A 23,547-nucleotide genomic window follows, 5' to 3' on the forward strand; every position below is an offset into this window, starting at 1 on the left:
TAAAATCCACAAAATCATATCGGAGAAATTAACATTTTTCTTTTCTTATAGAAATTTATTGCTACCAGATGGCGTGCCGATCGACCGACAGAGGGCGAAGTTCATAGTGAAAATATACAGGGCGGACGGCTTACCAAAAATGAACTCGTCATTAATGGCGAACGTCAAGAAAGCCTTTACGGGCGGCCTTAATGATTTAGTTGATCCCTACGTCCAAGTTTCCTTTGCTGGATTAACGGTAATTAATAAATGAAATGTATGATTTATAAACTTGGCTACCAAAGTCAAAACAAACATAACGTCAAACGTCAGAAAGGCCATTAAATTTAAATTTGCCGTATACTTGCTATTAACTACGAGTGACAAATGATGTAACGACAAGAAAGCTTATATACGGCAAGGCCGCTTAGCTTCTCTGTTAACTGCTAATCGATCCACGCGAACATTGTTGTAAAAAATATTAATATACCGAGTGTTCCAAAAGGGTGCCAAACTTAAGGGGATTGTTTGGGACATTATAATGAACAATATTTGCCTAAAAACTCCTAGTCAAAAATGAACCGTTTTGGCTTCAGTCACCTTTCGCTTAAAAAGTTTATTACCTTTTGAATCTAAAAAAACCTCAATATCTTAGTTCTTGATTATTAACATAACAATATAAAAGTTATAATTTCATTTCAAAATGACCTTCCAACCCGGTTACATAACTCGATTCTTCACCTCATAGAGTCACGTACCCGTTGAAAAAGTGTGGGCCTTCCTGTATTTGATGACAGGCGGCCATCACTCTTCCTAGTAATTCTTCTTGGGTGTTTACAGGAGTTTCATACACCAACGACTTTAAGTAACCCCCAGAAAGAAAAATCCAATGGGGTTAAGTCCGGACTTCTTGCCGGCCATTTGGTAACTCCTCCTTTTCCGATTCATCGCTCAGAAAGTTGTTAGTTTAGATAATCCTGTGCTATTCGAGAAAACTGTTTTAAAATAATGGTGCATGTTAGAACCGCATTCTAGCTCATAGGCCTAGAAGAACGTGGGTATTGTCCAATATCTGAAGTAAGTCTTGTAGTCTAAATGTAAGTAGATGTTACCAGTTAGTTGAGGTGGAAGTAAGTACGGACCAATTGCGCACAAATGCACATGATTTGTGTATTTTGTGTTATCGGCCACTTTGGTCGCGCTGTAGTCCTTTTTGTCCTCGGGTTATATAGTATATAGTTATAAAATTGATTGTGTATAATTTGTACATGTATATATTGGGCAAATAAAATAATTTAATTTGATTTGAAATTTGAATTGAGAAGTTGGCAACAGTATCGGCCCACAAGTTAATCGCAAATTGCTAGTGGTGAGTTCTCACTCACACTGCGTGAGAATTTTCAGCATCTCATATGTGGCTGTTGCGACTCTTAAAGTAACCATCCTTGATGAAATAGGTCTCATCGGTGAATAGACAGATCGAATCAAAATCCGGTTGAAAGTGGTTTAGCAATTTTATTTAAAGGCCGGTTTACACGCTAGGACTTACCGTACGTTTTATTGAAAATTTGAGACGGAATACAAAAAGTACGTTTTTGAGTACAAGTGTATACATCTTTACGTCTTTTCCGCAATTTTGGGATCAGTTATCGTTCCAATCTATTTTGAATAAAAGTATCCAATATAGAGGTAGAACAGTGTTTTTGTTTAAATTTAAATTTGTTTGTATTTTTTTAATTAATTTTCAGGGTAAAACGAGTGTAAAGAAGCACAATTATGCCCCAGTTTGGAACGAACAGTTGGTGTTTACGGAGATGTTCCCTCCCTTATGCCAAAGGGTGAAAATTCAACTTAGGGATGATGATCCTGTGAAGCCGAGGGTAATAGGGACGCATTTTGTTGATCTAAAAACCATTTCCAATGATGGAGAAAAAGGTTATATTAATTTATTTTCCATATAGTGATGTAAAATCTAAAAAAATATATTTTTTCACCTCAAATGTTTAGGTTTCATGCCGACCTTTGGTCCAAGTTTCATCCACCTTTACGGCTCAATAAGAGACTACAGCATCATAGACGAGTATTCTAATCTTAACAGTGGCTTGGGTGAAGGTACAACCCTTTTGCGTTATAATATTGCACCTTAAAATATGCTTTTTTAGGAGTATCTTATAGGGCCAGACTGCTTATCTCCATCAGAACAGAAATCACCGAAAATATCGATCTTACACCATCTACGGTTGAACTAGAGCCGACTATACCGATAAATGAGGAATCATATGCTAAAAATGAAGAATTTTTCCTTTTCGCCACCATATTGGAAGCTTCCATGATCGATAAAAAATTGGGTGATAAACCGGTTTATTTTGAAGTTAGTGTGGGAAATGCAGGAAATGCCATTGACGGCCATAACACTTCCGCAAAAGACCATTATGACTCTGATAGTGATGAATTAGGTAAGTTTTGATGAAATATGCAGGAAAGCTAAAAAACGTTTTAATTTTTATTTTAGAAAGTGTAGCCCATGATACAGCTTCGTGGCAGAGTACCACTAGTCCCACAAAGCCGATGACCCATGATAAAATTTATTACTTTTTGCCATATTGGGATAACAAACCCTGCATACATATAAGATCGGTATGGCCGGACTATCGGAAGAGGATGTATAATTCGAATATTATCGAGAAAATTGCCGATAAATTGGTAATTAGGTATATAATTAAATTGGTAATACAGAGTGTTTCACTAAGCGTGGATCGCTGCTATATCTTGAGATATGTCAACCTTCTTTCCATCTTTCAACCAATCTTTGGATTTTTTTTTGACATTATAAAAGTGGCCAAGAGAAAATGCTGAAAGTAATTTTTTATTTCGGAATTTAGACACTAGGGGGCGTAATTAAAAGGTCAATAATTTAATTCTAAATTTTTCCGGAAAATGTCAGCTTAAGAAGGTACCTTAAGCTGAAATTTCTAACATAATTAGAAACTTTGAAATATTTACATGATCACTTACAAGTACTAGAAATATTTATTTTCACCGCATTTATTTATTAGTATGTATGCCTGATTTAAATATCGCGCCAATATTTTGAACTGAACCTCTTATTATCACCAAGCTTTCCAGTGGCGACGCGGCGCCTTATATACTCGGCAGTGGTCTACCGAGTATATGTCTACTAATACACATGTAGAATATGTCTAGGATACCAGTAATAGAGTCTGTCCGGAAGATTCGCTAACCTTCCATGCGTCTCCATAGATGTCGTGCTGCGTGCCCGCTGGTGTCATTCCGAAATAACGAAGACAGGTGGTATTGGCGGCGTTGCCAATATGGCTACATTATTTATATTTTATAATTTCAATTAGTATTCAATATTGTAAATTTTTATTATTTTCTTCGTGTAATGTTTCAAACAAACAACACAATGGCTTTAATATGTATTTATTTTTGGATAGTCTTACACGATAAAACTACTCTTACAAAAAATTATTACTTGCATGGGCGTCAGTTTTTATTTTTGAATGACGTTCTTTTACGGAAAGATTTTGCAACTTTAGGCATTTTAAATAAAATTCAGGTACTAACCTTCTTGCAGCACTATAGTGTGGCACCTTAGAATGAAGCTAAAGTTGAGGGTCACGACCACAAAACACCGATATAGCGACGAAATGAAAACTCGCAAAACAAAAGTCGTTTATTTATAACAAAAAATTGCCGCTAGAGTCAAATTTTCGACGTCTATAAAAAGAAAATGGAGGATGCAGAACATATCAGTCACACATCGCAATAAATTGAACGTCCCATCCCCAATGTACATTGCAATAACAGAGAGAATCGACGACAGCAGCGACCTCTCCATCTCATGGAGTAGAACTAAATGGAAACAGCATAATAAGGCGCGAAATTTGAATTTTATTCTAAAGTACCATCTGCTTAAAATTAGTTGGGAATGTTCTTTTTTTAGGGAAACTATTAAAACTAGCTATATCTACATTTACGATTACTGCTTAAAAAAATAATTTTTAGATTATATAATAGTATATATTTAATATATAGTGAAATAAATATAAATATCCATGAGACTTCCCATGAATATCCTAAATCTGACAATCCCACCCAGGACAACCAAAAGACATCCAACGGTATTTTTATTTGGACCACCCCACACAGGACATTTGTGACCAATATAATATGACCCAGGACAATAAGTGATGACTGGGAAGGTACAGAATAAGTCTTATGGGACACTGGTGTAGCATCTTCCTTTAGCATCAACTGGGCCTTTAACACCTTTAAGAACTCTATTTTGGCTGAATGCATTTAGAAATTCTTTACTTAATCTGGAAATTAAAGGATTGTAATCACATAAATTATTGGAACTGTCAATCACAAAGCATAAAGACATTCTCTAATTGGGGAACAAAACGTCTAAACTATGAGTTAAATCAGAGCATTCATTTAACCTTACAAATCAACAGTTTTACCAATTACATATCGAACATCACCAGAAACTGTTTTAATTGAGATTCAACACTTTTTTAACACAAGATGTGAAAAATTTGATTTATATTCAAATTCTAATACTTGCCTTCTATGTATATGGTTTTAATCAAGGCATTATTAAAGTGGTTTACATACTGTTTAGATAGATTAATAATCTCTGTACCATCTTCACAATCTCCAGGACACTGTGGTTCAATGGACGATGTCATAACCTTAACGGTGTTTTTATTACGGCATACTCTATCAATGTGACCCTGCTTACCCAGCTACGACAATTCCAGTTGGCTATAGCTGGGTTGTGATAACGCCCACATCGATAGCATTATAGGTTTTGACTTTAAATTGCATTTACAATTTGTTCTGATCTCAGAACAGCTCAGCTAATTATTCAACAATAAGATATATAGAATTTCCCATACACTTTGAGGAAATCGTCTATTTTAGTTAAGACGATTTTTGAGATTTTCTTCCACCGTATGGGAAATAAAACCAAAATCCTTCATCCTAACTACAACATCTGTCATCAACAAACGTCCTATCTCTATCTATAGATTATTTTATTTAAAGGAAGACGGACTAGACGAAGTATATTCAGCATTCGAGGTCGAAGATCCAGAAGCAGAAGTTAAACTCAAACAAGTTCTGGAGAATTTAATGGTTTCCTGCTCTAAATACGTAACGCTTTCGAAAGCTTCCTTTACAGGTCCTGGAATAGGTAAAACGAAACTGGATAAGGAGAGACTGAAACTTTGCCAAAAAGAAATAGTGGGTATTTTTCCAAAAAATTAAAAATTTAAATCCGAAAAACATATACTTTTAGGAACACATCGGAACTGGCGCGCGCACATTAAAAGCCCTGGTAACCAAGAACTCCATCAAAGAGAGACACAAGAGCGCACAAGCTTTCTTAGCCAAGTTGAAATTTCTTACTGAGGATGTAAGTAAAAATGACGAAACTCTTAATGTTAGCAAAAAGGGTAAAATTTTCCAGCCGCAACACGCTCTTCCAGATATATTTGTTTGGATCATCTGCGGGGGAAAACGACAAGCGTACCAACGAATACGCGCCAGAGATTTAATTTATTCTATGGTGGACGAGGAAAAGGGAAAATATTGCGGAAGAGTTAATAACATATTTCTAAAGGTATTCACACTTACTACACCTAATCTGGATCTGTTTAAATAACCTTGGAATATTTTACTAATATATAAGAATAGTTTCTGCAGAGCATTTATAGGTGGCATTTTAGCTTCCAGGCAAAAAGGCGTCTGGACCAAGCGGCTGGTCAATTCCTGCAAAGCTACGGATTTACTTCTGGTTAGGAATGCTCAAGCACAAGAAGCATTTTATGTCTGGAATTCCCAAAGGTTACGAGCTATCCCAGGAGATAAAGAATATCGAAAGGCCTAGAGCGCTTCCTCCGTCAATTATTCATTACGTTGAGAAGCATGTATGTATCAAATAGAAGTCGAGGTTTCTTTTTTGTAATTATTTTTGTAGATTTTTCAACTTAGGGCACACATTTATCAAGCCAGATCCTTAATAGGGAGCGATGCCTCCGGATTATCTGATCCATTTGCCCGAGTGATCGCCGGGGAGTTTTCAAGAACCACTCAGGTGATCGATGAAACTTTAAGTCCCACATGGGATGAACTGTTGCTGTTTGATGAAATTTTACTTTTTGGTAAGGACTCTCGCTGCTAATCAAGTTCCTCGGAAAGTAAACCACTATTTTCAGGTTCAGCAGATGATATCAAAGAAGACGCACCGTCAATCGTGATTGAAATCTTCGATCAGGATAAGGTAGGCAAGTCGGAGTTTATTGGGAGAGCGATCGCCAAACCTCACGTTAGACTTCGAGAGGAAGCATACGCCAAACCGTTTTTTCCACCCTCTTTGGAGTGGTTTACCATTACTAGGGGATCTGATCATGCTGGGGAGCTTTTGGCTACTTTTGAGTTATTGGAGATTCCTACTGGTACTGATGAGTCTTTACCATTGCTGCCGCAACCAAAGGATATTCCTATGTATAAGGTACAAGTGTTTTAAATTTTTTCATGTTTATCCCCAAAATCTGTTTTCTTTAGTTCCCCGAGTAAGTCCTTTCCTTCAATTGCTTCTATTTGCCCTAATGAATCTTCTACTTCTTCGTTTTTCCTGTTTCTTCATTTCCTTGATCAACAAAGAGTTTACAGACTCACCTTCTTGATTACATTTTGTTTAGGATACTGATACAAAAGATCGAGGGCCAATCCTACCAGTTCCCAGGGGAATAAGGCCCACTTTAGCCAGATATCGTATAGAAGTGCTCTTTTGGGGCCTGAGAGACTTAAAGCGAATACACTTACTAAAAGTGGATAAGCCCAGAGTGGATATTGAATGTGCTGGGAACGTTCTTTGCTCCAGCATAATAACAGACTTCAGGTAACCCATTTCCATATCCAACGCTAATTGGATCCTTGAACAACCAAACGAAATTTATTCCAGAAAGAACCCAAACTTTTCTACCAGAGTAAAGTTCATGGAAGTAGATCTGCCAGAGCAAGAACTGTATAGGCCACCATTGACCATTAGGGCTGTAGATTGTCGCAGCTTTGGAAGGTATTGTGGCATCTATTTAATTGATTAATTTGTTCATTTTATTATTGTAGATATACACTGGTTGGAACTCATACAATTGGCTCAATTCATAAGTTCATGTACACCCCTAAAATTGTCCAAGAAGCTCAAGAAAAGAAGGAATCAATCACACAGTTCAAAATTGCCAATGGAAACGTCATATCGACGTCGTTCTTGTCCGACATGTCTACGAGCGAGAGGGAGAAGAGTCCTTTGCTGCCAAAAGACATGACGAAATCTATTGGTAATATTAGAATATAGTAAAATATAAAAGACACTTTCGAAACTTTCAAAGATTATCACGGAAAAAAGTTTAATAGTTACTGCAAATGCCTGGAAGATCCAATAAATTCATTGGTTCATCCATTTAAGTGGATTTTCATGTCTCTTCAAGGCAGTTATGATAATCTTTGGTATATTTCTGAAATATTTCTTCCCCTTTTCATTTAAAATTTAAAGGAATTTTCCAGGCTATCCAAGGAGCCTGGAAAAAATATAATATAGCTTTATATGCCTGTTTAAAAACAAAATTCTTTTAATGTCTAGAAAATCTGAAAGAAGCCTGCATTGCTTGGAGAACAATTTCAAATGTCTGGAAGTTGCAATAAATTTATTGATTCGTGCATCTGAATTGGTTTTCTTATTGCTACATCTTAACTATGGTAATTGGATCCCTAGAACTATGTCTTATAATTAATGGCTTCCTCGATTTACTATCATTTGCTGCCGACTCGAAATTATCGTTATTTTCTATATGTATGTTATGCTTATTGCGGTTTTATTATTAGATAGATTTGTTTTTCGAATCGGCAACATCTGTGTAATATTTCTAACAAGATCACTTTTTGAAGTTTCACTTTAATACATTACATTGCCTATAGGTTCCAAAACTCTCCCTTTTAACCAATTTTGCATACGATACATTGAAACTTACACATTATCATCAGGCATCTGCTTCACTATTTTTGAACTGTTTGTTTCGGAATTGATACAGATTCTTTGATTATAAACAACCGAGTTCTTAATGATCTAAACATTAGTTCACAAGGAGCCTCTTCTGTTAATGTATGTGGTGCTCTTCTATAACTTAACAACCAAGACAAAAGCCTCTGTACAGTATTATCGCTATCAAACTTACTCAATAACAGAGCTTTCTTAAAGGACTGAACCGCCCGTTCAGCTTGGCCATTACTGGCTAGGTGGTAAGAACTAGTGCAAATATGTCTAGTATTATTGTTTTTCTTGTACTCATTTTTAAACCAGTACAAGAAAAATCTCAGATCTATCGCAACTATCCTAAATTCTTAACTAAATGGAGTTTTTTATGTTTTCGTAAACATACCAACCTCCCAAAAAATTTAATTGTTTTGTTTCCCTACAGTTGGCAACACTTAAATTTTTCAAAGTGACCAACATCGAAAGGACACAATCACGCAAAGTGGCGGCCACATAGTAGTGGTCAGTTATTTTTTGATGGATTAATGCTGCCTGATCTTCCTGGCCCGCCGTAGTGAATAAAAGGGAATTTAAAAAATTAACTGCTACGTAACATAGTTTTCACAACACTTGGCCTTTTTACGGATGTAAGTTGTAAAATCCAGGTGTCTGGTCCCGACATTACCTTCACCGTTCCAAAATCCTCGTCGCCAATTGTTACATCTTTACTATGTAATATAAATTAAACACGAATTATTTGATTTCGTATCATTCTTTATTGCGCCGGGATTAGCAAAACCTTGTGTACGTTTTGCTATCCTAGAAAAATCATTTATAATTACGACTCAAAACTACTAGTGGCCTTAAAGTTAAAGTTATATATCGGGAGTGCCTGATGCGCCGCTCTGGCTCCTCGTACGTTTGCCGCACTGTTCACTACACGACACTTATCTCTTCTTCTTATACTTTGAGAAGACCTTATGGTCAGTTAATTGCAAGTTTTCATCTCAGCTGTTTCAGCTCTACATTCGTATCAGCTCTAGTCTTGATACTAGTCTTACACAGGACTTATATGTCAGAACTTTTCTATCAATGCGCATGTAGTTGTTTTTCCAGGTGATATTTCCAGGATGTCTGAGAGACATCCTGATTGTTGCGGCTTTATTGATCTGTGATTTTATGTCATTTATTGGGTCTCCTTGATATGTCCATGCCCTCCTAGGTAAATACAGCTCATTATCTGTGCTATTAGTTTATTGTCTATTACGACTTTATACCTTACTGGTTTGCTAACCAGTAAAGAGGGAGTAAGGAGTCATACATTTTGTTTTATCAATGGAGATTGTCATGTTGTATTTTTTACTAGTCTGATTAAACTTATGTTTGCCTTTGCAGATCGTTATCTGTTTCTGCCAGGACTACCACATCGTCCTCATAGCACAACATGCTGATTAGTTTGTTGTTTACTCTGGAACCCTAGAACTATCTTTATCCCCTGTTCATTATTGTCACACTGTATATAATCTCGTCCAACACTTTTTTTAGGTCTATAAGACAAACCTAGACAAGCCCAGTCTTTTACTTCTCTCACAATCTATATTCATCCAAAATCCTTGTTGTTCATCTTTGTTTTATATAGTAAGTTCTAGGATGCTTTTGACAATGTTGGTGAGTAGTTTTATAGTGGTGCAAAATAGGATTACGCCTCTGTAGTTCACAGTTAGTAATGATACTTTTGTGCCACTCAATTGGTATGTTGGATGGTTCTAGTTCTTTACCTCCATATTTAATGCATTCATTGGGAATATCGTCTTCCGGAGATTTTCTGTTGTTCATCTTACACACTTCCTCTGAGCTCCATAAAGATCGTGTTCTGTGTCTGTAGAAAAATCTTAATATTTTTTTTTGATTGTCACGTTGGCTTTATTCTTTGTTTCTTCATAGTTATTGCAGTTTTTCTCTATTGATGTACTTTAATATTAGAAGTAGATTTCCTTTTTTTTCCTAGCCTCTTTATCTCTTGTGTAAACCAAAGTTTTGATTTGTTTTGCGAGTTTAAGTTTATGGTTCTTTTTCCTAATGATTCATTAGCTGCCTCTTGTATGCATCTCTTATTTATATTCCAGATGTCTTCCACATTCTTTGTCTATTGTTTCCCAATGTATGTTTTCCACTTGCTCTGCTTTCATATATATTAAATATTTAGTGCAATCATTAGCCAATGGTTCTATGTTCTATTTTTCAATCATTATTGTTCTTTATTCTTCGATGCCTTTTTATGGCGAGTTCCGAAAAGTAAATTGTGACCTATACCGGTGTTAGCAGAGGTTAGTATTCTTATGTCTTGTAATTCATTTGGTGTGGTATATCTATTTGTTATTATATCGTAACGATATTGGAAACGCTCAGAATATCAGCTATTCCCCGTCATTCCGGAATGACACAAGTGGAATGCCTGGGAGATCAGCGAATTTTCTGGAATTATGGTCAGCCGAGTATATCAGGAGTCGCATCGTGGCTGAGAGTGAGTTGACAGTTCAGGGAAGTTCGTAATATTGGCCCAATATTTAAATCGGGCATAAATAGTAGTAAATAAATACAGTGGAAATAAATATTTCTAGTAGTCATAAGTGATCGTGTTTAGTAGTGTAAGTGAGTAAATAAATCAGTTGACTATTTTAGTGATCGATGGTTGATTTCTGGTCTCTGGTATTATAAATAATGTATTTATGTTGTGCTTTGTGAGGGCAGTAGGTGTTGTTTATCCGCAGTTCGTTTCTTGCGCAGGAATTGTTCAGTTGGTCTTCGTTTTCATGTAATATCTGTGCGTTAGATCTTTGCTTAACTCTGGAAATTTCGTCTTAACGGACTGTAGCAATGAAGTCTGCGAAAGCGTAGACTTACATGATGAAGTAAGCCTTTGGCGAAAGTAGGTGTGACTTTCAATATTCTGTCACTTAACTATGCAAGACGTTCTCTATTATGTTAGTGTACCTTTCCTATAAAAGAATTCCGACTCCCGAGTGGCCTCAATCTTGTTTCGGTTTCACATTATAAGGTAGGTTATATCTAGTCCGCATATATACTTGCTCATCTCCAAGAATATTTCCATTTCAATGCTAAAAGGTAGCAATTATCCTCGGCAGGAATCTAACCTAGCCTAAGAACCCTGGCAATGACCGAGGAATAATAATTTCACTATCTCCCGCTTGTGGATCACGTTCAGGTGTTCTTATCCAGGATATTAAAAAAAAATTTTAAAATGTTTTTTGAGTTTACCATATCTACCTCTTTATACTGGATTTTACGAGAATTTGTCAAGAGCCTGGATAAAATTAAATAATATTTTATATGCCAGTATTAGGACAAAATACTTTGAATTCCTAGAAAACATAAACAAGCCTCAATTGCCTGGAAGTTGAATAAATTTATTGATATATGTATTACTTCTTCTTTTCACGACCTTTCCTCATAAAGGTTGACGATGCATATCTAGCTAATATTATCCTGGATACAGCAACTCTAAACATCTCAATCAAAAAGGAGTTCTAACGTCTTCCAACAGATCTTCTTCCCTGAATTTTTTGTCAACTCTCAGTAATTCGTAGTTTTCGCCTCTCATAATATGGCTTATGTATCATGTTTTTCTCTCTTTAATGATGTTTAATTACTATTTTGCGTTTTGTAACACAGTAAATTCATGAAATACGAGGTATGCTCCGATAAACATCCTTCTCTTAGTTATCGGATCGAGAATCTATCCTTCACAACCGTAAAGTAATACACTAAAGATGTAGCACCTTGCGCACTCTAATTTTTAAGCTCAAATCAAGAGTGGTAAGGTGTAAAAATTTTTCTGGCCTCCTCCATCCTAAAACGTATCTCCCGCTTTGGGTCAAACAGCGATTTGATTATGTTGTCAAGATATTTAAAGGATGATAGGTACCTGTTCGATGTTTCTGCCATTGACCAAAAGCGTTTTGTTTATATGCACCTCAGAAAAAGCGATTAATTTGATCTTGGAAGTGTTTAAGTGCAGTCCGAATCTTTCATTATATTGTGTGAACTGGTCCATTATTTTTTATAAGTTTGATTTGTTACCTACTAGGATCTGCTGTCGTTTGCGTATCTTATAAATACTTATAGCATAACATCCGAAGTTCTGTCTCCGTAGAGTTGAATAATTTAAATATAACCTCTGGGCATTTGCTTTCTGGGTTTGCGATAATTTTAAGCACCTCTGCATGTCCACACTTGCTTTTCTATAACTCTTCCTCATGGTTCTGTTTATCTCTTATACTTCCTTTTATGCATTTAAGTAAATTTTCTTATCTCTTTCAGGCAGTTGTAATTTTTGTTATACACTTGGCATTTTAAGTGGGATAAATTATTGACTAATCATTCCAGGTTATGGCACAAAAGAAGTGTCCTCAAAAAGCAATAGAAGCAAGCATAAGAGCAGAAAACTCAGCACCAACGAAGAAGTTGACGATGAAGAAGGAAGGAAAGATTGGTGGACGAAATATTTCGCTTCTGTAGAGTATATGATCCACGAATCGAAGGAAGCAAAGAAAAACTACACGTAATTGGATATTCTGAAAAAAATGAACTACAATAAATATGACTTATAAGACGTTTCTTTGCAGGCATAATGAAAAACTGCAAATTTACTTAACCACCGAGGATGGTAGTCCCCAGCTCGGATTTCCAGAGGTAAGTCCCAATAATGAATACAAGAAAAAGTTCGGATTTAGAACAGCCGCGACCGCAACTCGTCTGGCGGCCAAAATGAGCCCCAAGAGCACAAGGAAAATCAGCGATTCCAAGACGACACTCTGTCAGGTATGAGAACTTTTACAGTAAAACGAAACTTTAGGAGAAAACTTCGTTTTTTTATAGATTTATCCAGCAGAGTTAGAAACTCGCCCGGAGTTTCACGAGTTTAAAGAGTGGCTCAACACCTTTGAGCTCTACAGGGGAAAAAAGACCGGAGAAGAGTCTGAAGATGACAATCGAATTGTAGGTTATTTTAAGGTAAATTTCATAATGTTTTCTTATCTAAACCTTTAGGGAATTCATTTTTTTAGGGTGCAGTGAAAGTGTATAAATGGCCCCTAACAAAGGAATTGGATGATAAATCAAATGGAGGCTTCGACCCCCAAAATGGCCTCTTCCAAGGGATTCCATCGAATGATCCTATGCGAGTGCTGGTGCGAGTATATATTGTTAAAGCGAATGACCTTCATCCCATGGATTTGAATGGAAAAGCTGATCCCTATGTGGTCTTACAGCTGGGAGCAAAAAGGATAAGCGATAAGGAAAACTACATATCCAAACAATTGAATCCGGTGTTTGGAAAGTAAGTTTCGAGGCAATTTTTAAAAGACCGTTCTAGGATTTCTCTTTTAGATGTTTTGAAATAGAAGCGACTTTTCCTCAAGATTCTTTACTGACTGTCCAGGTTTTCGATTGGGATTTAGTAGGTTCCGATGATATGATAGGCGAAACCAAAATTGATCTGGAAAATCGGTTTTACAGTAAACACCGTGCCACTTGTGGATTACCGAAGAAGTATGAGGAGTAAGTATTGCCAAATAATATTAAATGAAGGTGACAACATTTTAGTTAATTAGAATTTAACATGTCAAGCAACACAAAAGCAGCAGGTTTTTGAAATTATATTCCTAATTAATTTAGTGAAAGTTCTCCATATGTATTTTTAAATTTGCTATAATAAATTCGTAACTAATTACGTTTGAATTTAGATTTATAATCATCCAACAAGGCTTTGGTTTTTGGTTTTCTTAATCTGTCTTAATTATAAATTTGATAATTTAATTACAAATTTAATTGTTTAATTAATTAAGTAAAAATTCGAAATATTTTATATGGCTTTTATATTGACAAGAATTTTAAATTAAGTAAACAATACTACAAAAACTAACAATAATTTAATTAATTATTTAAGTGCAATTATTAATTGATTATTAAAAAAAGTTAAAATTCAACAATGACAAAAACAAATATGAATGACCAAAGTTATTATGAACTGAACTAAGGATTTAATTAATTAATTAACTAAAATTAGAAACTTAATATGACATAAGAATTCACCAAAAATCTTGGATCTCGTTGACAAAATTTAAATTCAGACTAATTAATTAAGAAAGCTTACTAATCTATTATAACAAAAAAATCAAAATTTAACATTGTGCATTCCATTGATAAAATTTCAATAAAAAGAGCTAACTTGTATTTAAGTAAGAATCTTAATAATTAAATGTAAGTATAATAATTAGAATAGGAAATTTAATTAATTAATCAATTAAGGGAACTTAGTATTATATTAATAAATTATAAAAGAAAAATTCAAAGTTTTAAATTTTTGAGTTCAAATCTAAATTAAAAGGGCAAACATATATTCAATCTAAACAACCAAATTAATTAAATGTTAGTCAAGAAATTTAATTAGTAAGTAGTAATATATAAATTCCTTAATTAAGTAAAATTCAGTAATTTATTATGACCGAAAAATTCAAAATATTAACATGTCGAATTTAATTGTCAACTAAGAATTTAATTAATTAAATAAAAATGTAGGGAGGACAGGAACTTTAATTAATTAAAGGTAGATAAAAGTTATTATCAATTTAACTAATGATCTAATTAATTAGTTAATTAAAATTGGAATTTATTGTGGCAGAAAAATTGAAGATTTTAAAGTTTGTTAATAAAAGTTAAATGAGAAATTCAAACATCTATTTAACTACTCAATCTAACGCAAATTCCAGTAAAATAGATAATTTAGTTATTTAATTTACTGCAATTACTAATTTATTATGACAGAAATATTTAAAATTTAAAATTTTGCACTCCATCAACAAAAATAAATCGAGAAGAAGAAAAATGTATTTAACTAAGGACATATTTAATTAAATAAAGATTTAAGCAATATGACAAATTTAATGTATTAAGTGCTATTTAGTAGTTTTTTGATCGAAACATTCAACATGTAAGATTTAATTTACAACTAAGGATCTAATTAATTAAAAGGAAATTTAGGCAGAACGGAAATTTTAATTTATTAATTAGGTGAAATTTGGTACTTGAAGAAAAATCATAATTTAATATAATGGATAAGGATTTGGACAAAATTGCAAATGACAAGAACTAACTCACTTAATTAAAAACCTAATTAATTATGAAAATTAGACGAAAAGGGCAAACATATTTTTGATTAAGGATTTAATTAATTAAATGTAAATTTAAATAAGACAGAAATTTTGATTAATTAAGTGCAATTAGTAATTCACGATAGTCAAACGAAAAACGCAAACGTGTAATTTATTATGGAAGAAAAATTCAAAATTCAACATAATGTACTCAATTAACAAAATTGGAACGAGAAGAGGAATCCACGTTTTTATTTTAGGAATTAATTAATTAAATAGCAATTTAAGCAGAAGGGAAAATTTAGTTAATTATTTAAATATAATTTAGTAGTTTATAACGACAGAGAAGCTTAAGATTCTATCGGCAAAATTAAAATGAATGTGCAAACATTTATTTAAATAAGTATCTAATTAATTAATTGCAATGAGTAATTAACTGCAATTAGGAATTTCATATGACAGAAAAATTCAAAATTGAAGTTGTGTTCGATTCCAACGGTTACATTCCAATGGCAAGAGCAAACATGAATTAAACTAAAACTCTAGTTAATTAGTTGGAAATTTAATCTGGAGTAAAAAGTAAATTAAATAATTAAGTGCAATTCGCGATCTATTATGAGAGAAATTTTCAAAAGAAAAGTTAAATCTTACCATATTACTCGAATAAAATATTGGAATATTTTCACATTGATGGTCGAATGTCATAAAATCGGTGCAATTATAAGCTTAAATATCAATTAATTAAAATTTAAGTACAGTTAAGTATTTAATTTATTAATTAGGAATATTTTTCTAATTAAGAATTTAATATAAAAAATAATCAATAACATATTGGATTCCATCAAGAAAATTTAAAATATGTGTACAAATACTATTTTATAATGGAGTTCTTAATTATTTATAGTTGTGATACAATCATTTATTAACTAGGAAGATAGATATACTTACTTTTTTGGATTAACAAAGGTATTATTAAAATTTCAAATGAAGTATTTATACCAAAAAGGCTTAAAATCCAAGCATATAATTCCAGTGATTTGTTGTCATTCCAGAGATACATCATTAATTAATTAGGAACTTTAGATTAAGCAATTAGGTATTTTTTGTTTCTTAGTATGATATGATTTCATTAACATATAAATTAGTTAGGAATTTATTTAGGTAATTAAGTGCGTTTTCTGATTTGCTAGGCAGGGGTATAACGCCTGGAGAGACGCCCTGAAACCCACCCAGATCTTGGCGAAACTGTGCAAAGAAGCAAAAGTCGACCCACCCCTTTACAGTGGCGAGCAGGTCAAAATTGGTAATCAAATAATTACCCTGCAGCAAGAAGAAGTAGATTTTTGTGATTTTAAGCAATATGAGGAACAATTAGCTTTAAATGTGCTACATAGGTTCGCAATAAAACCTTCTTAGAATCTCACAAGTAAATAATTAATTTTAGGTGGAGTGAATTTTCAAAGTTCGGATGCCATTTGGTACCAGAACACGTTGAAACTAGGTCTCTGTACAATCCCGAAAAGCCTGGAATTGAACAAGGTAATTAACTACATACTTAATTAATTAACTTAACTATTTTTAAGTAATTAGGTAAATTGGAAATGTGGGTGGACATGTTCCCTATGGATATGCCACTTCCCGGACCTCCACTGAACATATCATCCAGAAAACCAAAGAGTTATGAGCTGAGAGTGATAATCTGGAACACTGACGATGTGGTGCTGGAAGACGACGCGTTTTTCACCGGAGAGAAAATGTCTGATATCTACGTCAAAGGGTAAAAAATTTTTCCAGGATCGCTGTAATTGTTTTTCGGAAAAATGTCGTTTTTCAGATGGCTCAAAGGACCAGAAGACTGCCAGTGCACGGATATTCACTACCGTTCTTTGACCGGCGAGGGAAACTTTAACTGGAGATTCATTTTCCCTTTTGAGTATTTAGTGGCCGAGCAGAAAATTGTCATTTCAAGAAAAGAGTCGCTTTTCTCATGGGACGAAACTGAGAGTAAAATACCTGCGAGACTTGAACTGCAAGTTTGGGATGCCGATCATTTTTCTGCTGATGATTTCTTAGGTAATCATAAATTAATTATTAAATATCACCCTTGACACGAATATGTCTCCCATAATCCCTTCAAAGGGCAGAATGAAACTTATTTTTGATATTGAGCCTATGCTGACGAGTATAATGTCTTGTTCCCAATAAACTAATTACAAATTTAACCTCTATATCTAATATAGAATTATGTTGATAGATTAGGATTATGTTAAAATCCAAAACAAGGGGTTTTAAATTCAATTAATCTAATTGTCATTAGAAATTCGATCAATTAATTATGAATCACAATAACTCATATTAAAAATGTATATTTATTGACGTAATTAATAATTTATATCCGAAAAATTTCAAATTCAAGAAAATGATTCTATTTTGATTTCATGTTGTGATCTACACTCTAAAATTAAAAAAAAAACATAAACGTGTGGACTCAAAAAGGAATCTGTTAAACTAGGAATTTACTGCACTTATTTACCTGTCTTAATCATTTAGGAACTGAAATACGCTTAAGAACTTTATTAATTAATCAGAAATTTAAGTGAAATAAAATACTTAATTAATTAAATATTTTAATTATTATAATTATTAAACTTAATTTCAGTGACGCTGATTATACTGAAATCTATAAATAGCATAACTCTAAAGAAATTAAATTTAAAAATTGGTTAATTTAAAATTTAATTAATTAAAAATTGAAAGAAATCTATGATTGAAAATTTAAAAAAAAATTAATTACTGAAAGTGAAATTGAACGATAATTAATTACAATAATATATTTGGTTATACTGAAGACTAAGGGGGAGGGTTAAAGTGGTTATAGGGATTAAATAGAAATTTAGATGTAGCCTAATTACATATAAATTTAACTAAATAAATAAACTAATTAAATATATAAAAATAAAGGACAATTTTATTACATAAAATTAATTAATAAAGGATATATATAATTGATTATATTCGAATAATTTTTTTTTTAATTGGACATTTAAATGTTTAAAAAACTTAATTAGTTCATGAGAAATTGAATGATTGATCAGATTTCAATGATTTGCTGAAATTTTTAATTTATAAAATTAAATAGAAATTTAGTTAATTATTAAAATAAAGAACTTTTCAAACAATTCATGTGAGTGTAACTAGGCCCCTTATTAATTAAATATTTTAAAAGTGAGCTTCAATAATATAAGTAAAGTTAAAATTTATACAAAACAAATTTTTAAAAACATTCATTTAAAACATTAAATAGGAATCTGATTAATTAGGAATTTATTACTTAGTATTAATAGTAATAATTTAACTTATTAGAAAAAATAAATGATAGAAAAATTCGAAATCAGACGATATAATCTTAGTATGTATGAAAATAAATAAGAAAATTAATTAATTAGGAATTTAAGTGTAATTAAGAACTTAATTAATATTTTCAGAAAATTCTAATAAAAAAAATTAATTCAACATAGACTTGGTTGTTTACAACACAATCTCTAAAGGAAAAAAATTTAAAAATGAGCGTGTGAAATAAAACATATTTAATTAAATGAAAAACAGCAATTTTCGTTGCAATTTATTCAAATTTTATTGAATTTTTGACATCAATAAATAACAAAACTCAAGGAAATTTAAATAGATAATTAAAAGCTGAAATAATAATTTAAATACAATTTCCAACTTAATTATTTAGAAATTGAGAGAAATTTATAAAAGAAGTATTGGAAATTAAAAAATCATTAATTTTAATTACATGCTGAATTATAGTTTCATTGACGAAATAATTTAAAGAACAAACAATTGAAATAAAAATTAATTAATTGGAAATCAAGTGATAATCTTTCTACATTGGTTACATTAGACACATATTTAATTACATTAAATTATATAAACGATAAAATTCAAAAACGAGCGTATAAAATTAAATACAAATTTAATTTATTAGGCTGTTAAATTAAATAAAAAACTTTAGAAATTAGGAATTTATGCGCAATTAGAAACTTAATTAATCATTGGAAAATTAAAAGATCATCTTAGACGACAGGACAACATAATTAAAAAGACAAGCGTGTAAATTTAAACACGAATTTAATTAATTAGGCATTTAAATATATAAGAAATATAATATTTTGGGACTAAACTTAAGGATATAATTTTAATGATTTGCTGGGAAAAAAAATCAAAAAACTAACCTATAAAATTTAAAATAAATTTACTTAATAAAGTGCAGTTAAGAACTGATTAATGAGGCCTGTAAGTGTAATTAAACATTTAATTATTAATTTCTTTAGAATTGAGTTTTAATGATATAAACTGATTTAAAAATTACATTACACCAAAAAAATTCAAAAGACAAGTTTATAAAATTTGGTTAACTAAGTACAATTAGGACCTTAAATAACAAACTAATTATAAATGGACTCAATTAGGTACAAGTAAGAACTTTATTAATTAGGTATGTAAGTGAAATTAGGCATTTAATTAATTATTTATTTAGAAAAAATTCTACTAGAAACTAGAAAGAATTAAATAGGAAGCAAGTGAAATTAAAAATTTAATTAATTAGAAATATAATTAGAGCTTAAACAGTAATATAATTTCAGTGACGTGTTTAGTTACGTCAAAATCTCTAAACGACAAAATCCAAGCTTGTGGAATTACACACAAATTTATTTAATTAGTTAATATAAGAATTTTAATTAACTAATTAGGAAATTTAGGAAATTAGATTTACGCTAAAAAAAATCAAAAGAAAAGCCTGTGAATTTTAACACAAACTTAATTAATCAAGCATATACATTTATGTATATATAAACTTAATGATTTTATTAGGAATTAAATCAATAATATAACTTTCATTAAGAAATTTTCAAGTCTATAAAATAAAACATAAAATTTTGTTAATTAAGAATTGAATTAGAAAATGTGAAATAAAGAAACTTAATCAATTAATTCTTAGAATAGGTATAATTGAGCACTAAATTAATAAAGTCTTTAAGAATAGAATTCCAGATATATGTTCAACGGTATTTAAATCCATAAATTGAATGTAAATAGGATCAAATCAAATGACAAAAATCATATTATTGATCTATAAACCTTAAAGTGTCAGAAAAACAGACATTTAAGACAGGAAAAATTCGAAATCTAATAAGGGTAATATTATGTCAGTATTATTTGTGTGCAATTAGAGCTTAAAGGTTTAACTAATACCTTAATAGCTTTATTATTTAATTTGGAAAACTTTTATTTTAGGTGCAATCACTTTGGATCTGAACAGATTTCCCAGGGGTGCCAAATCTTCAAAGTTGTGCACCTTGGATATGTTAAAACCGGACGATTCGGTGCCAATGGTGAACATTTTTAAACAAAAACGTGTAAAAGGTGATAACTAATTTTTTTTCAAATTAATTTAATTCACAATTACTTTGATCCTTTCAGGTTGGTGGCCATTTTTCGTAAAAAAGGACAATGAGGAAATGGAGTTGACAGGTAAAGTCGAGGCGGAAATTCATTTATTGACCAGGGATGAGGCGGAGAAGGTGCCAGTGGGCTTAGGGAGAAACGAACCTGATCCACTGGAAAAACCGAAGTACGTATTTTTGCCGGGTAAAATATGGGTTTTATTATAAAACGTATATTTTTTACAGTCGTCCAGATTCTTCTTTTATGTGGTTCATGAACCCGATCAAGTCAATCCGGTATATCCTATGGCACAACTATAAATGGACCATTTTAAAATTGCTTATTATTTTGGGCGTGGCCCTCATTTTATTATTAACGATCTACTCGATTCCTGGTTATACTGTTAAAAAAATAATTGGCGCTTAAGGACTGTTCTGGTTGTGATAAGTAGATAATTAGATCATCGAATATGCATGAAAAAAGCAATTTATTAATTAAGTTAGCTCAACTATATCAAAATATTGTAATTTAATTGATTAATTTTCGTAAGAACCCTCGTACCTATAAAAATATTCGGTACCTGAAAAAAATATCAAAAATAAATCTCTACAATGATCCATTATTTTTTTTATGCAGGCTTATCGTGTTTACCATATTTGTGATTTTCATGTATTTAAATCATTATAATAAATATATATTTTTAGTATAACAAAATAAAATGAATGGATCATATCATACTAATAATCAAATGTTTATTTTTCTGTTTAAGATGCAAATTAAATATTTTATCAAATGATTATAGTAATACGTAATAAATTAATTTAAAAAAAAGTATAACAATGTTTGTTTTGAATATTTATTTCAGTCATTTTAAAGAACATCAAATTGTTTTATTCGCTTAGAAAGAACTATCACATCAGTGGTTATTAAAAGATTCCTTGACTTTTAATTTCAAAATATTATTAAGATGTTTATCTCAGTCGTGGTTTTTGAAATTCAGGTATTTTTAAGCCACATAGAATTTTTTTTATTTTATAGTGCATAACTAAACAGTGATTATATAAAAAATAATAATTTCATATTTCATCTTAGCAGTGATTTTACATATTTAAGATTTTAAATTTGGATTTTCTTCTATTTAACAGATAAGTAATTTAATATTTTTATCTATGCAATGATTTTTAGTAACATAATATTTTTTTAAATTTTGTGTTAATTCTTTAAGTGAAAATTAAAACAACAGAAAATAGTCAACTAATTTATTTACACTCTTACACTAAACCCGATCTAAACACGATTACTTACGACTGCTAGAAATATTTATTTTATGCAAATGCAGACCATTATCTGAAAACCGCTTAGACAAATGGTCCAAGCCTAACTGAAGGGCAAGAGAGTCTTGCTTAAATAAAATTGTTTAAAAAGTTTAATGTCATCTGCAAATAAAAGATGATTAGAATGAATTAAATAGCTGATGCCTTAAATAGCTGATTAGTAAAGATGAAAAACAACAAGAGGCCGCTGTGGAAGCCTTGCGGTACTCCAGAATTGACCACTATCTTAGACGATAAAGATCTACCGACTATCACACGTTGCAACTTCCGAGACAAAAAGTTGTCTATGCAAGAAAAGACTCTTTAATACTCATCAACTCCAATTTAGCAATTAAAAGTTTGTGGTTGACCTGGCCAAAGGCCTTACTGTAATAAGTATATAAACTGTCCATCTGCTCATTATTTTCCATTCAAGTGATTACGCCTGTATGTAATCTGTGAGATTTGTGACAGATTTACTTACATAAAAACCATGTTGATTTTCACTAAGAGATTTAAGGCTAACTGTGCAGTGACAGGCTTATCAAAAACCTTAGCCATAATGGATTGAATACTTACGCTCCTGTAACGCTCGATATTTTTCTTTGCTCCAGACTTAGAAATTCGTTGAATGTACCTTCGTTTACAAAAATCTGAAAAATGTCCTTTAAGAAGAGAAGTTTAAATACTAGTCCAGAGGACATTGAGTAGTTTAAGTGAGTCAACTCTGTAAATATATCTCCTAAGGTTAGCGAGGTGGCGTTCATATAGAAAATTTCTGGAGTGGAATATTGATAAATCATTATCAATATTCATCGCTTTAAAGAAAGAACAGATTAGCAGTTTCTTAAGTATTGGAGGTCATGTTTTTCCTATAGTTCATTACCATGGGTGAGTAATTTTTTTGAGGATATTACGGTCATTACTAAGCTAGAAGATCAATCTCCACTCTTGCAACATAGTTTTAATAAAGTAAATTTTATGTAAAGTTCCTTACACCTAACTCGGAGATCCGAAAAAGTAATATAGTTCAAACAACCCCCAGTTTCCTTAAACCTTTTATGTACAATTTTTTTGTCGACTACAAGTTCATAATTATACTAGATAGAAAAGTTGTTATGTTTACATAACTTAATTGGAACGAAAGTACCAAGCCCAGCATAAACTAAATTATAAAACCAAATTATGGCATAAACTAAATGATAAATTGTATATAGATATATCTACGTTATGTACATCAAGAAGTTCATTCCAATAATAAGATTCAAAAAAGTCATTTAAGACTAAATAGTTGGCATTCCTAAAGTCATAATACTGAATATAAAATTTTAATGGACAATCTACATTGTAGATGCTTACAGTAATTATTCAGCCATCATGAGAAGTGACAGTCACATCAATGAATATTTAGGGATTCCTTAATTTATCTCGGCAGTGATTTTTATGATTTAAATATTTTAACACCGAATTTTAAGCCACATCAGTGTTCATAGTAATCATAGGATTCCTCAGAAGTATACCGTATATCTCAGCAGTAATTTTAAAGACTCGTTTACTTTTACATTAATTT

The 23,547-nt window shown here is 31.7% G+C and overlaps 1 protein-coding gene across 1 annotated transcript in view; it reads left to right on the top strand.

Moving 5' to 3' along the window:
• Positions 1 to 21,281, top strand: part of LOC126737707 (otoferlin-like) — a 75,278-nt gene extending 53,997 nt beyond the window's left edge. The window contains exons 10-35 of the mRNA XM_050442709.1: positions 52 to 238; positions 1,728 to 1,914; positions 1,987 to 2,091; positions 2,142 to 2,435; positions 2,492 to 2,682; positions 5,053 to 5,250; positions 5,306 to 5,422; positions 5,477 to 5,629; positions 5,736 to 5,936; positions 5,987 to 6,170; positions 6,225 to 6,520; positions 6,711 to 6,910; positions 6,974 to 7,087; positions 7,138 to 7,349; positions 12,449 to 12,623; positions 12,688 to 12,883; positions 12,941 to 13,075; positions 13,129 to 13,400; positions 13,451 to 13,621; positions 16,404 to 16,607; positions 16,658 to 16,752; positions 16,804 to 16,990; positions 17,048 to 17,286; positions 20,515 to 20,643; positions 20,701 to 20,851; positions 20,910 to 21,281. Coding sequence (XP_050298666.1) covers positions 52 to 238; positions 1,728 to 1,914; positions 1,987 to 2,091; positions 2,142 to 2,435; positions 2,492 to 2,682; positions 5,053 to 5,250; positions 5,306 to 5,422; positions 5,477 to 5,629; positions 5,736 to 5,936; positions 5,987 to 6,170; positions 6,225 to 6,520; positions 6,711 to 6,910; positions 6,974 to 7,087; positions 7,138 to 7,349; positions 12,449 to 12,623; positions 12,688 to 12,883; positions 12,941 to 13,075; positions 13,129 to 13,400; positions 13,451 to 13,621; positions 16,404 to 16,607; positions 16,658 to 16,752; positions 16,804 to 16,990; positions 17,048 to 17,286; positions 20,515 to 20,643; positions 20,701 to 20,851; positions 20,910 to 21,090 — 4,774 coding nt within the window. The 3' untranslated portion in view covers positions 21,091 to 21,281. The remainder of the gene's footprint in view (positions 1 to 51; positions 239 to 1,727; positions 1,915 to 1,986; positions 2,092 to 2,141; positions 2,436 to 2,491; positions 2,683 to 5,052; positions 5,251 to 5,305; positions 5,423 to 5,476; positions 5,630 to 5,735; positions 5,937 to 5,986; positions 6,171 to 6,224; positions 6,521 to 6,710; positions 6,911 to 6,973; positions 7,088 to 7,137; positions 7,350 to 12,448; positions 12,624 to 12,687; positions 12,884 to 12,940; positions 13,076 to 13,128; positions 13,401 to 13,450; positions 13,622 to 16,403; positions 16,608 to 16,657; positions 16,753 to 16,803; positions 16,991 to 17,047; positions 17,287 to 20,514; positions 20,644 to 20,700; positions 20,852 to 20,909) is intronic.
• The last annotated feature ends 2,266 nt before the right edge of the window (positions 21,282 to 23,547 follow it).

Source organism: Anthonomus grandis, chromosome 1, assembly GCF_022605725.1.
Source record: "Anthonomus grandis grandis chromosome 1, icAntGran1.3, whole genome shotgun sequence".
Lineage (NCBI taxonomy): Eukaryota > Metazoa > Arthropoda > Insecta > Coleoptera > Curculionidae > Anthonomus > Anthonomus grandis.